Here is a 15,351-nt window from a genome sequence, read left to right on the forward strand (position 1 = left end):
GTCATAATTTCAAATCAGGTCTCCAATCTCTGCCACCAGCAGTGCTCTCTAATGGGCCCAGTCTAAACTTAACTGATGTTTTGTAGGGCAGAAGCTCCCGTGCTTAACAGACTGCACTATAAACAATAGCAGGAGAGCACAGGGCAGACTTATGTGTAACTCCTCTGCATACAGTGTTCAAGCCCAGAGCTGAGTAAGGCAAGTCTGAATAATAGACAGCCTTCTGGAGAGGATCCATGGGGCAAAGATGACAGGACATGGTCCTTGCTTAAGAGCAAGAAACTCAAGTCCCTTTTTCTGGCAGAAGCAGCTACTGAGAGCCATAAACAAACAATCAGCACGTCCTTAAACACTTTTTCTTGTAGGCTGAGCTCATCAGCCTTCATGAGTGAATGCTGCTGGGGAATAACAGGAAACTGTTCAAAGGCAAGCCCCATGTGAGGGCACAAATGGACATCCCTGCAGCCAAGCAGCAGCCAAGGAACAGAGGAGATCCGCTCACGTATGTAATACATGCTCAGCAGGAGTGCATGTATACCCCTCAGGCAGCCAAGATGGAAGCCTCTGGGCAAGGCACGTTTGGTGCTTTCTCTAGCTGTTAGAGCAGGGCAGTGTTCACATTGATGCAGGACAAGTACACGCAGGAGTCAGAAGTCCCCAGGGTCTGCCCTGTTACAGCCACAGGGAGTTTGCGGGCAGCCCCCCCTCCAGGTCTTAATATCCTCTCACCACCTGAGCATTAGAGCACATACATCATCTTCTCCCAAAACCTTTCTGCCCATTCCCCTATATCTTGCAATCTGCTTTCTCAAGACTTGATCCCCTGGCCAGTGTGGTGATGGGACTGGGGAGCGCGGAGGTGTTGCTACAGGAGAGTGGCTAAAGAGAGAGAAGAGCATCTTCACATAACAGTTTGTCAGCATGTATTGCTACATCCTTTCACATGTGGCTCTGTGACTCCTCTGTTCTAACTACCAACACCCGAGATACCCCTGAAGAGAAGTGAAGCTGCTCCAGCCTGATTCATCTACAGCACTGATGATGAAACTTAGAAGCAGGTCTATTTCTGGGAGGTGCTTGCTGCAGGGAAATCTGGTGCATTCATTCCCAGGGAAGAAAGGACCCTGATGGCTGCATGTCCAGTACAGGCAGCTGTTTTGCTGGAGTGAGCTCCAACAAGGAGAACTCTGGAGTAAACCTCTCACTGATGTTCTGGCATGAGATAAAGAAAGGACAAGGCTGCCAGAACACAATTCGCAAGATTTTCCCCAGGGAGTCTCATATACCTCTAATGGTACCTTTGCCCAGGAAACAGCTTATTCAGAAACCTTTCCTTTATTAATAATAAAACACTAAAACGTTATTTCTGTGCTGTGATTAAATCTAAATTAATATCTAATAGGGCATGTATAAAAGACAATATTTATTTCATAGATCCCTGGTTCGAGACACACAAGGTTTTTGCCACAGATGAGTTACCACCCAATGAAGCAATTTATCATGCTCCCTTAAACCCGAAGGTTTAATTAACCCACTACAGGTCCAGTGACTTGACTCTCCTATAAATTGCTGCTCAGAATCATTAAGTCATGAATACATATATGCCAAGTAAAAACAGTTTGGAAATGTTACGGCATTAGTATTTTACCTCATTCTTAAACAGTAAAAGGAATTTGTATATGGCCCAAGGACCATTGCCTCATACCACTCTCCTTATAAAGCAACCAGGCTGTCCTGACCAAGAATCTGTGTGTTGGAGAGATGCATAATGAAAACAAGAAGAAAATCTTTCCAATCTACTCCAGAGGCAAATTCAGTATCTTGTCTGGCCCTTACATCAATGTATGACTCATGTTGCAACAGACACCTGGCTTAGCCTCTCAAAAACCTGTCTTTGGCACATCGTCCAAAAGACCTCTCTGTTCTTTGAAAACGTGTACTCATGCCCAAACCTCCAAAGGCCAACCAGCCTGCAGGACAGAACTGTACCAGGCACATGGCAAAACAGCAATCGCCAGACTTGTTTAACCAGAAAACACACAAAATTATGTGAGTCTGAAAAGAGCCTCAGCTTAACCACCCCTTTGCAGCCTTTGGGTTTGCATTGCCTTTCAACTAAGCAGGCTGAAATGGGGTGAAAATTAAGAGAGCCCCCTCCCCAGCCCTTGGAAAAGAGGTGATGAAATGGGAGAGTGGTTTGTCCTCTGAGTCACTGTGAGCAAACACACCAGCTGGCACTGGCGGGTGGGAAGACAGGGAGGAAGGCACCAGCCTTGCTGCAGGTGAAGTCCTACCAAGGAGATGTCGAACCCAACGCTAAGCACCTGGCACTGTTTACATCCTCACCGCCCGTTTCACTGAAGGAGCGGAGTCAGGATCAAATCACCTTTTGGGTACCTGCCTGCTGCAGCTGTCAGGTCCCCGGGCAGTTTCAGCCAGCAGTGTGCTGCCTCTGACTACCTGTTTGACACTGCTCTGGCAGCACCACTGTGCCTGGAGACTAATTCCTACATGATACAGCTGTCAAAGTACCAGAGGCAGGGGAGAGATGTCTTCTCAAGTGGTATTTGATCTCTCCAGAAGGAAGTGCCTTATTTAAGAGGTACTTAAGATGGCTGTGCACATCTACTCATTCTTCTTACACAAATAGATGTGCATAAAAAGGATAAGAAAAGTCATGAAATATGATGCCAAACCTCAGCCTGCAACCAGTCTGTGTGTGTATGCATGCACCAAAAGCCTATGTATAATGACTGGAGATGGAAAATATTCTACAGTCTTTAATTAGAGCAGAACACATTTTAGTTTACATCTTGTGAGCATGAATTCTGCAGAAAATCTATCTCCTCTTTAAGCAAAGAAATCTTGAAACTCCGAGAGAAAAAGTACGTTTGTTACACACAAGCAGTGCCAACACAGAGGGCTATACTGAGAAACAGCCTGAGGTTTAGTTATTGCATATCTCAAATAAGTCATACAGTTTTGCCAAATCTCCAAAAGGTAGAACAGCCTGGAGTTTGATGTATAATATGCAGTCACTGCCTTGTACAAACAGCACAAGAGACCCTGAACTACAATGCTGCTGAAGAATTATCTACAACTTCAGGTGTGATCCAAATCATCACACTGCTAAACTCTGTATTAGACAGAAATTCAGGGACTCCTAATACTACAGCATGGCACAGACTTGAAAATAAGAGGGTTTGTTTTGTGTAGCTGTTCTATTTGGAAGGCTTACAAGACAGCTGTCATCTGCTTTGATTAAGCTCCTTCACAAAACAGGCTTCCTGGAGTGACGCCTTGAAAGAAATACATATTCATGTTTGTCTTTTAGACTGCTTGGAGTCCTACAGAAGTTTTGGATATGCTTTACAAAATATGCCGCTGCTGCTCACACAAACTAACACCCAGAGCAACTCAAGTTTAACTGGGACCCCCTTGTTTTCAGTTTTCAGCCTGTTCTTCCTATGTTTTCTTGGTTTTGCTGTTTCCTAGACTCCTTGTTCCCTCCCCCCCAACCCTGAGGGCTGAAATGTTAATAACTCTAACATGTGAGGCTAAGGAAAAAAAAAACAAACCAAAGCAAAACAAAACAGAACAACAACAACAACAAAAAAATCTGAACACAGGGAGGGATGCAGCTTAATATGGTAATGTTCCTCTTCAGTTTGCCTGAAAACTGATGGGCAAATAAACGCTCCTCAGTCAATAGTGGCTCTTATTGCTGGTAGACAGCATTTTGCATACTGAGACTCTGAAAAAAGATGCCAGACATTGACTCTAAATAAGCTATACAAGATCTACAGTCTATAAACTTCTACGTTTCTGCATTCCCAAATTCTTCTTTAAGCTCAGGTACTTTTTTTTTCTACTCAGGAGTCAGTTTCCCATTGTTTCATGGCAAGTCAGGCTTAAAACAAATGTATAAAGTAATAAGTACAATCTGATCTGTGGAACATGAATCTGCAGCTATCACAACCGCTGTTAGAAATGCTTTCCAATTGTGCATTCTCTGCCTATTTTGTCCTTATTAACCATATCAGTGCCAGAAATGGTGTACATGTGCAGAATAGAAGCCTCTTCTGTACGTTGCACCTAACAGTAGGATTATCAAAAACAGAGGACCCAATTAGATACCATTCAGGCTATAACAAAACTTTTCTAGTGCAGCCACAGAAGTGATTAGCATCTCAGTAACTGCTGATAACTTACAATGTCTCATTAATGAGATTTCTACATTCTTGCTGGAAAATGTTTGTTCAATGTAACAAGCAGTTTAATTTAAGGAAGCAAGTGGATCTTTTGTTAAGATTAAGTTGCTGTATTTATGGAGAACAGGTGTGGAAACTCCTGAGTGATTTTGAAGGCACCAGCAAGAAAGGAAAATGAAAGTGCTACAATAATTTTGACAAGGGGAGGAAACGGGAGAAGAATATGAAAAAGAAAAAGTACTACTTACAAGCCTCGGAGACGAAGCCAGATTTTCTCTATTTGCTCTGGCTGCAGGTATTTTAGAGAGTTGCTCTCAAATTCTTCGATTTCCTTAGTGGGTGACTCCATAGCTGCAGGTTACCGCTTTGGTTAAAGCTCGGCGAGGACAGACGCTGCCCCCTGCATGCACGCTCTACCTTTAACAACGCTGCCCAGGAGCGACCAACCTTTTTGTCAGCCCCTTATCCCCCCTCCCCAGGCACAGGACCGCGTGAGCAGCCCACGAGCACTCAGGTGTATGCGGGGGGCAGCCGCGCCGGCACCCCACCATCCTCCGGCGGACCAAGTAGATTAGAGGCTCAGCTCTGGATTGCAAAACCCACGCGGATTTATTATTTTTTTTTTTTCAATTAAAAAAAAAAAAAGCCAAGAATCCAAACAGTGATACCAGCTGAAGGATCTTTAGCAAGGGAGGAGGGGAGGAAAATCCCTCGCTGACAACTGAGCCGTCTGCATGGGCAGCCTGTACCGCTGCGCCAGTGGCATCCCACGGTCCCTCCAGGCTGCTCTCCGCCAGGACAGCATCACTCCCCCCCCAAGCCCCGGCACGGTTTTTTCCCCTCCACTTACCAGCAGCGCTGCTGACAGGCTCAAAACCTGACAACTGAGGGAAAAGTCGTCTGTCAGCATAGCCCAGGCACGGCTTCTTGCTCTGCCTCCCTCTCCCTCGCACACACACACACACGCGGGCGCGCGCAAGGGAACGGGCTATTGGAGAAAGGCTGGCTCTGATTAAAAGCCCAACCAAACCAAACCAAAAGAAAAAAAAAAAAAAAAAAAAAAGAAAAGGAAGGGTAAATTACTGAAAGTGAGCGACTCGCTCCTGGCAAAGAGCCATCTGCTTCATTGCAGGCAGCCTCCTCTTGTTTACAACTTGGACAAAATTCACTTTGAAATAAATAAATAGGTAAAGCAGCATTGTCCAAAGCCCCAAAAAACAGGATGGGGAAAGTCCGCACGCTGAAGAGAGATCAAGCCCAACACATTAGTAACGGCTGTACCAATGCCTTTCAACAACAACCACAAACAATACATTAAAAGACAATACATAATTCATAAAGCAGGAGGCTTGCAGCAGGACCTATGGCTCAGACTCCAGAGGTCTGCATGGGGGAGGCTACTGCCCCAGTTCTGCAACAGGACACCTGCCTCTAGTTCCCCTGAGTGTCCCCGTATAGACCCCAGGCAGAGCAGGGAGCAAGACACAGGGTATTTCTCTTTACACTGGTGGGATTCCTCCTCTGGGCAGGGTTGAGATGGGAGAACAGAGATGTCCTTCACTGCCCCGACCCCATCAATCAACTCCCAAACTCTGCTGAGATCCCCTGCGTGCCGCTCTTCAGTTAAGGTTACTGATTTGGTGTTTTCAGCCAAAGACACTAGAGCAGAGGGAAAATAACTGTCGAAACATTATGCTAGCCTTAACACATTTTGTCATGTACTGTAGAAGTTGCCTCTTGAGAAGCAGAACCCGCAACAGAGGAGTTTGCAATGCAAGGGAAGACAGGCTCCCGTGAAAATATGTTGGCTGGCTATGACTTTCAATGCCAGGTGTACAAGTCCACACACTGACACTCGAGCAGCTTGTGAAAATGTAAAGAATGCGTTAATTAGCCTAGTCAACCAAGCCCCTGTTCAAAGGGCTTTAATCAGTTCTTAGTAATGTAACTTGACTACCTCAAAATCCAGATGGGCAAAGTAACAACAGACTATGCCTGCCTGTACAGAGATTCTCCTAACATGGGAGTACACACACACAAACACACACACGCACACACACACACATATATACACACACACAAAGTCTGAGGGCTTTCAGCTTTGAAATCTGTTGTGTGCAAGAGGGTATATAACTGGGCTCAGGCTGCTGATGTTGTGTAACAATTTACTGATTCACTCTCTTGTTTCTGCATATTCCAGAGTGATTTTCCTGCACAGGAAAACTAAAAGCCTAGCATCCATTAATGAAAAAGGCAGTTGTCAGCAGGAAAAAAAGAAATTAAGTTTTTAGGTAAAACTACATGTTTTTAAGCTTTTCTTCCAAAGTACAAAAAATGCCGGTTTTCATTTTAATTCTGGTGAGATTAGACACTTTCCATACAGAGAATAAGATTAGACATTACATACACATAGCTCCATAAAAAGTTTTATTATACTGAAAGAAAGAAAACAGTCTATACTGAATTAAAGTTTACATTCTTAGAGTTTTACCAACTTTGTGGCACTTCTGATCATGTCAATAAGCTGACCCAGTCTTACTGTGTCATCATGAAGACCCAGAAGCTCTGCCACATGTTTCATAGGTGACAGGTAATCATTTCCCTACTTCTGACCAGTGTCTCCATCTGAGAAACAGCACCTACCTATGGGAAGGACAGTTAAGTGCTTGATGGAAAGAACACTAAGCGCAATACATTGTCATCCTTCACTACTTCTACATCATCTTGCCAAAGAGTATACAAAATACATTTGATATTAGACCTACTTTGGGCCTGGTTCTCCATGTATAAGCCATCACATTTAAGAAAACCTTTTGTAGCTTTCAGTGCTCCAATCAACACATAGATTCTGAAATTTCTGTATTGGTGTAGAAGGCACAGGTTTTAGCTCCTAAGCGTTTCAGATATTTTAACATAAACCCCACATGAAAACCAGAGGCAGATATTCAACCCCATGGATGTGTGGGGGGCCTATCACAGTTACATAAAATGTCTGGATGAAAAGTCCCCTTTTATACTTCATCCTTTCCTGTATGCATGTTTAAATTCTACTGCTGGATGCACAGATTGTATTTTCTCCATCCCACTTTAGACAGGAACATTTTCCATGACATTTCATTTGTTGCCAGGAATCATCATTGTATTGCCAACATGCCACAATCCATACACCTTTCAAATAACCTTTTCCCTTTCAACTGTAAATGTATAAGCGCCAGTTTATGAGTAAAATGTGTCAACAACAATCTGATGGTGGTGTAACCTGTGTCCATAGCTTACCCACATTATCAATTTAGCCCATGACTCATGCTTTTCCTCAGCAATAATCAGCCAGGCAGGATTAGCAGAACGCAGATACTTTTCACCTTCACCACATTATTATTTACTATGCAAACCACACCTTTAAAACACCAGGTCATGCCAAAAAGACTAGCTACATAATGACAGAAGAGAAAAAGTTACAAAAGAAAGCCAAAACTTTTATTTTCAGCTGATAGCTAAAAGCAAATAGAAAGGGATGAGGCTAAGAGTTAAAGAAAAGTGACTGCAGAAACACCAGAAAAATTTTGAACCAATGTCATAGTTATGAAGGCAGACATACACAGAAGAGATATTGAATAAAGATAGCAAGGTGCAGAGAAGAAAAAATAGAGAAAGATGAGATTCTGTGCTAGGCTACAATTCCTCCACAGATTGGAAGACCTAAGCAAATATTGATAAGATACTGTTAAAAAGGTGATACAGGAGAACACAGATATTTTCCCAGCCTTGAATGCTGCATAGCATTTTGTTTCCTTGTATTTTGACCTCCAAGAGTCTTTGAGATGATCATAAGCCACTGAATACAGACTGTATATTCTGATAGCTAACTGTAAAAATAAATAAAAATGGGAAGTTGAGGCAGGGGCCAAATCAGGAGAATGTAGACAAACGTCATTGCACTCAACTGCTGAGGAAACTAAGGGCTGGACTGATATGATGTCACAGCAGTGATATTTATAGGAATTATGGGCAGAGATAGGGCTTCAGTGTTTGCAGGAAACAAGGTGATATGCAAAACACAAACTGGGAGAGGAAAAAGCATTGGCAAGAGAGACTCCAATGTCAAAGCTCATGGAAGCAAGTGGAAAGTCTAAAGGCAACCACAAAGGAATCAGGAACGTGTCTGAGGATGCTACTCCTGCCTGTAAAAGCAAAAAGCAAACGTTTTTACAGTTTTGACACTTAGCTGAAGGAAGTTGAGACAAAGACACCAGTTTATCTGCTCAATGCAGGCAGAGATGGCACTGAAGACAGTGCCGCTGAAGACACAGGGTGGCTTCCTGCACCATTTGAGTTAGTGCTGAGCTCCCTGATGGGATCCCACACAACAGCACCACTTTGGTAACAAAATAAAACAAGCTGTTAGCAAGAATCTCTCCCCTTCAATTTCCATTACCCCTCCATTTGGTTTTGCTTTGTACAGAAGACAACCAGGGGGAAAAAAAAGTCATTTGGGACTTCCTAAAAATAAAGTTTCCCTTTGTTTTTTAACAAAATTTTACAGTACAGTAGCTCTTTTATTTTCTCCCATGGTAACAGTGATTGATTAGAGACAGCAAGGAACTCCCAGCATCTGGAGCAGCAGGAAGACACTACCTGCAGTCTGCATCCACAGGAGCTTAGCACCTGATGTTGTCCAGCCAGCCATGCCCTTCAGAAGGTCCCCTAATCCTCAAGACAACATGTGGCCACATGCAAAATGACGTCTAGCAACAGTCTCTTAAGTTATAGGGAACAGGAGCACAAAGTTCCCCAGACAGTCCTTTTTCCTCTTGAGCATTATGAGGGGCAACCCAATGTTTGCTCCAGGAACCTCTTTTGAAGGATACACAAAGAACCACAACTGTGGCTGCCGCTCACTTTGCAAGCACTCACCGCAGTTTTCCCACAGGAGCAAAGATGCTGACATTAGCCTGGGGTATGCTGTCTGCTTAAACTCTTCCAGCAGCGTCTCTGGAATATAATATTATTCTTCATTTCCTGTACTACTTCCCGTTATGCTGATGCCCACTGCTGAACAGCTATTGTGTTACACGTCTCTGCCTTTCGGTGGCAAGCAAAGCAGTCACAAAACACAATGTCTTTCTTTCCACCCATTTGATTTTAAGGTACTGAGGGAGTAACACAAGTCAAAATATAAATGCAGGGTATTGATATCACAATGTTTGAGCTCAAGTTTGGGATTTCCTTGCTTGCTTAAGAAAGCTGCTGCCCGTCAGGCTGATTTTGTGCTAGCAAGAGAGCAAACATCGAGACAATGGCTGTAGCTGTAAAATATTGTGAACTGGTCCCGCAAATATCTACCATGAATACATATCATCTCACTTGCCTTGTCCTTAAATGGATAGCTACGGAGCAAGAGTAGCTTCCAAAGGGATGAAGTTTCTAGGCTGAGAAAACAGAACTGCTTCAGCTCTCACTCCAGTCACTGCACTCAGGCAACAAGTCCCAGGCACACGATGTGTTCAGCACACAAGGCACAAACTGCTCCATCTGGGTGACTCCCTTTGAAGTGCTTGACCATCATGACTGCCATTTGACAGATGCAACAGTAAGCCACCTCCTGATGGATGAACCACATCCCTAAAGCACAGGAGAGGTCAGGTCAGAGCAAAACCCCATGTCCTTGCCAAAGACATCTATTGCACAGCCTCTGGGGAAAGAAGGTCATGCTGGTAGCACACATAGGGCTGCGTATACAGCACTGTATGTCCCTACAGCTGGAACAGCTCTGCACAAGCTTTAACCCACTCTGCTGCACCCAAGTACTTCCCCAAGCTGTCTCTCAAGTGATGCAAGAGAGATTCAGGACACCGCTGCTGCCTTCAGACGAGATCTAGCCCTGCTGCTCTATGACCTGGGATGGAGTCCAGGGGAAGAGGACTCCTCCTTGACCCAAGAGGCAACTGCCTTCCCTCCTCCACTAACCCATGGGAGAGGACCTGGGACACCCACCAAAGACAGCTTTTGCAAGCTCCCATCCTATGGCACCAGGTCAGCTCTCCCAGTGACAGCAAAGGATGAGGAGCAACGTGGAGGCCTCAGGCAGGACAAACAAGCCCTACACCCATTTCCCCCTTCATCACAGCACATAGATTTAGGCAAATGGGGACTTCACCTTCTTTGCCCCTTCTTCCTCAGTCCAGAACTGCACTTGCATTCATGCTAAAAGACTTCTGACTGAGCGCTGTGCAGGAAGGATCTTAATTAAAGGTATTTTTCCCTCCTGATTAAGCGCACTATTATGTAGGAATACTGATACAGGATGATGCTGCTGACATGCAGCAGAGAGGTGTTAAAAAGGCAGCTGAGGAGAGTAGTGTCCACAATATGCCTCTGCAAAGGAAGACATCACTACAAAACAGACAAAATTCCTTGGGCATGCAGGAGCAGGACTGCCTTTCTCAGGAGGGTGGAACAGATACTTCAAACATGAAACCACGAGTCCAAAGCAGACATTTCAGAGCCTCCTTTGACACACCACCTTGCTGTAATCTGGGCTTTGCCCTTGCATTAAACTCCCCAACAACACCTTTCCTTAAAGGCATATACAGTTCCTTTCTTTTTTAAACAAAGAATAGAAAAAGAGTGTGAAAGTTCATTATCCTCTTCACAGACTTCACCAGAGCTAAGCGTGCAGATCAAAAACATTTAGAAGACCACTGAAATGTATGCAAAAATGCTCCCAAGACAGCAGCCTGTTTGATGGAAACAGCACTTTGGTGGGTATGAGCAAACTGGGACAGTAATTTCAGACAGCAAAGATGTCTGAAGTCTTTGCTGGACTCCAGCAAAAACAGCATAAACTACCGTGTGCCAAAGGGGTAGCATGGGGCACTGTACATGTGCTGAAACATTGCCTGTTTCTATTCCTACATATTGCCTGTGCGAATACGTGTTTTCTCCCATCAATTAATCTGATTTGACAGAATGAAAGCTTCAAGCGTTATAACAAGGTCCATAATTAGTACTACTACAATGTATTCATATGTCTGTCCACGCAGAAATAATCCAGAATATATTTTATTCTCTTACCACTAATGCCTCTAACCAAAATTACAGCAAAATATTTGTTTTGTTTTCAATATTGCATATCTTAGTCTGGATTCTGAACTTCAGTTATGGCAAATGCTGTGATGAGTCTGCCAGTACCACATTCCAAAATATTATGCTAATACTATATCCAAACAGTTTGTAAAACATTGACATTTCTGCTAATGCTGCTAATTTCAAAATGAGCCTGCTAGATTTTGTTCAGTCTCTATCCCAGCAATAAAAAAGTTTCTTGATTGCTTTCAGTTAAGAACAATTTTTTTTGTTTGTTTGAGAGCTTAGGAGGGAGAGGGGATCAGTTGTATTACTGAATTGCATTTATCCTACTTATTCTTCATATTTAAGTATAAGAGAGAGCTTACAAATGCTTAGATGTTGATGTTGCTTGGATGTTGATGTTTGTATTTATCTTTGAAAAAAAAAAGAAAAAAGAAAAAAGAAAAAAAGAATTCCAGTGCTGTCCCAAACAAACCATAACTTCAGAAGGTTGAACTCTGAGAAAGGTAACCACTGTGCTAAGTGTATGAAGAGTTAATAATAGAAATATATAAATAAATCACAAGACTCAGAAAGCAAATACATGAGACAATTCATCTAATAGCATAATTAGCTTTGTCATACTGCACTATGAAATAGATGGTAGTGAACAATTACTGGTAACTGATTCAGCTTTTGTTTGCTGGAAAAGCATTAATATTCACCTAAATTTTTGTATTTTGATAGCAGCAAACTGTCAGCACAGCATACATGCCTCTGTTGCATTTATTCAAGGACGTTATAGGGTCCTGAGTCTAATGAATCTACTCTAAAGAGTCAGAATTTAACTGTGTATTATACCAGTGTGAATGAGTAACATCCATGTTACCATCTGGAGTTACACGGATATAAATGAGGTACATTGGTTTTGTTCCAATTCCACATCTGGTTTTATTAAACTAGACCAAGTACTACCCAAACTATAGTTTGGAAATGAAATTTGGTCTCTTATTTTCCTGCCTAAGACTAGATTTTAGGGCTTGATGGAAACCAATTCATGCCATAGCTGTGCAGCCAGGAACACCAGCATAGGTGAGGGTTGGAACACAAGGCTGCAAGGGTCAAAACTAGCCCAGCAACAGCAATCTAAAGGACTGCTAACTGCCTTTAATTACAAGCAATCGCCCAGTTCCCTCAGGGCAGGGGAATTATGATTTCTGCTACATCCAGTAATTACAGATAGTGCTAGCTTCTCTGTCCAGAAGGAACGCAGACACAGCTGATAGAGGGAATGCTGCACTTTCCAAAAGTTTCAGAAGCAGTGAACTAGATTAATATACTAAGACTGCTGCTGCATTTTCTGCATCCTAATAACATGTTCAGTCTTGGACTGCCACGCTATAGAGAATTTCAACCAGGATATTTAGGGGAGGGCAAATTAAAGCATTTCAAGTAAGAATATATATATATATAAACATATATATATAAAGATTGCAAAAGTGACAGTAAAACTATCAGCACAAAAAAAATGCAGTTGCTGTTCATTTAAATTTGTCTTTAATCAAGTGAATTGAGCTGGCAGACAGATTTGATTAAAAGCTCTGGTGACTGGCAAGAATTTTTCTGTCACATACGATCGACTAATATTTCCACTAAGACAACTGCAAACCTCTTTTGTGATCTGTCCTTTTTGATCCAGGGTTGCTCAGATTCTCTGAAAACAGATTTTCAAAAACCTGCAGAAACCTTCTTTAACTTGGGAAGCTTACCAAAACAAGAAAATTTCCATGCTGATGACACTTTAAGTTGTGACTTAAACCACGTCATTGCATTAGCTCCATAAAAATCCGTACTGCACTCAGAGCAGTGCAACTTTGACAAAAGCACTGTTACTCCTGAAGGGCATTTTTAAAAGTCTGTTTCTCTTTAATGACCTCCATGGCACCAGAAAGTCTTAAAACCTGCATTGCTACACCTGACATGTTAGGAAGGAGGCATGAGAGAGGAGTGATGGCTGAGGGAAAAAGCAGCTTTGTAAAATGCTTTGCAAAACATAATGAGAAGAGCTTGAAAACTCAGCTATGGAAAGTCTTAGCAAAAGCAGGTGAGATGTGAGTAGTAGTCCAAGCAATTAACTACTTAAAAGAAATATCTGATTAGGGGATTAAGCAAGGGCTGGCTTTCTAGTCTTTTCCTTTTTCAGCACCAAACATTCAATGAAGTCAAAGTAGACCATTTTTGGTCTGAAGCCTCTAAACAACTTTCTTGCAGTTTCCTGCTCCACGTTATCCTTCACAGATCTTCAGATGCAAAGAGACTGAGTAAATATTGAAGTTTATTCAAAATAAGAACAACTTAGTCTCAAAGGTTTTGTGTTTGTTTGTTTGTTTGTTTTTTTAACCACTACTTATATGTTTGAGAGGTAGAAAGGGAAGGTTTTTTGCTTGTCCCTGTCTCATACACACAGTATATTTTATTACATAGGTCAATGCTGCCCCCTGTGCTATTCAATATATACAAATTACAAAGAGTGAAGATAGAAATTATTGTCTATCATATATTATCCTTTGTGGAGTTAAGAAAGGAATCTACGATTGTCATAGAATATCTGTATATACCATCAAATTTTAAAGGTTTAAAAGAGTGTGGAAGTCATTTATAAGCCAGACCTCCACTTTTGCCCTTTTTTGGTTTCTGGATTAAAATACACCGAGTTGCTGTAAAGAGGGAAGATTCACAGTTGCTTTTTGATGCCAGGAAGCCCAAGTGCTATTCCTTCCCTTCTTCTCATCCGCTGTTTCTGTGGGCAGGTAGATAGCCAGCTCTGATTGCTCCACTGGCTTTTGCTGGCAGAGAGGAATAGCCAAGTCAGAATTATTCAACTCACCAACTCTGGCAGACTGCAGCCCAAGTGACAAATGTTAGCTTTGGAACCTTATGTAGATCCCTTTCCACCCAGAGCCCCCCAAATTCAAATAATATTTGCCTTATCTTTCCATATATAACATACTTTGGATATGGGTGCAAGCTAAAAGTGGCTGGTGAGAGTGGGTAAATTCACCCAGCCACGGGGAAGCAAAATTCAAAACCATACCGCTTTGAGTCCAAGGAACCTGGAAAATCATCAGAGAAATATCTGCCTGGTAGAACAGCTCTACCACATATAGGGACTTTTAGCTGAAGTGATTCACAAAGTAGAAGCTCGTTAGCCTGATCTCAGTAATTCACCAGGCATTAGAACTCAGAGGGAACGAAAGACTAATTAAAAAAAAGGGAAATGCAATAAAAAGCAACATCTATTTACCACATTGGTTCATGGCTGATTAACCTGGTTTCTCTTTTCTTGAATCAGTTCCCTGTGATCATGCAAAAATAGTAGATCTAACATACTGGGAGTTTACAAAGACCTCACATTTGACATTTTGGAAAAAAAATGGACAACAGACAATAGCAGCGTGAGCAACATGACATGATTCAAAGCAGGACGAGCATGTGGGGTAAATTACCCCTCACAGGACTCTCTTCCCTCCTTGTTTGCTGATGCAAACCCTAAGACAGCAGCTGCGCTAACAAAGCACAAGGAAGGCAGACTTGCAACTGCCCTCTGTAATTACCAGAGGTAAACATTGGTGGGGGTGGAGGGGGGATAAATTGGCCCTAAATACAACTTGGAAGCTGGAAGATTTCTATCCACCAGAGCACTGAGCCTCTGGAAAGGCCTCCTAACTGGAGCAGCAAGAATGAAAAACACCCACTACGCTTATATGAAGGTTCCCCAGTTTACCCAAGGGGTTATACAAAACACAGGAGGCTAGACCCAGTGACACGCGTGGAGTCCTGTGCCCTGCAGATACTTGTTCCTACCTCCATGCAGAGAGGTCTTGGGCTGACACCCACAGGAAAGGACAACCACCTAGGGACAACCGACTGTCACAAGTAGAGAAAAGGTAATGGGGCCTTCCCTGCTGGAAGGAGAGAGAAGAAATGAGTATATTGTTATTCAGTACAAACAGCTCTTTATTTCACAGCACAGGCTGCTCCAAAGTTGTAAAAGGTGTTCTTCAAGCACCGT

The 15,351-nt window shown here is 42.7% G+C and overlaps 1 protein-coding gene across 15 annotated transcripts in view; it reads right to left on the bottom strand.

Annotated features, from left to right (window-relative positions):
- The window catches only part of PDE1C (phosphodiesterase 1C), a 318,847-nt gene that overhangs the window by 210,330 nt on the left and 93,166 nt on the right, over window positions 1-15,351 (bottom strand). For 2 of the 15 annotated variants that reach the window (XM_040546320.1, XM_040546326.1), the window contains exon 1: window positions 4,460-4,791. The exons of 11 other annotated variants lie outside the window; for them this stretch is intronic. In XM_040546320.1, the coding sequence (XP_040402254.1) occupies window positions 4,460-4,560 (101 nt within the window). In that variant the 5' untranslated portion in view covers window positions 4,561-4,791. Of the gene's footprint in view, window positions 1-4,459; window positions 4,792-4,879; window positions 4,999-5,061; window positions 5,184-15,351 lie in introns of those variants that run through there. 2 more of the 15 variants (XM_040546321.1, XM_040546322.1) reach the window with 2 other exon arrangements.

This window comes from Cygnus olor, chromosome 2, assembly GCF_009769625.2.
Source record: "Cygnus olor isolate bCygOlo1 chromosome 2, bCygOlo1.pri.v2, whole genome shotgun sequence".
Classification (NCBI taxonomy): domain Eukaryota; kingdom Metazoa; phylum Chordata; class Aves; order Anseriformes; family Anatidae; genus Cygnus; species Cygnus olor.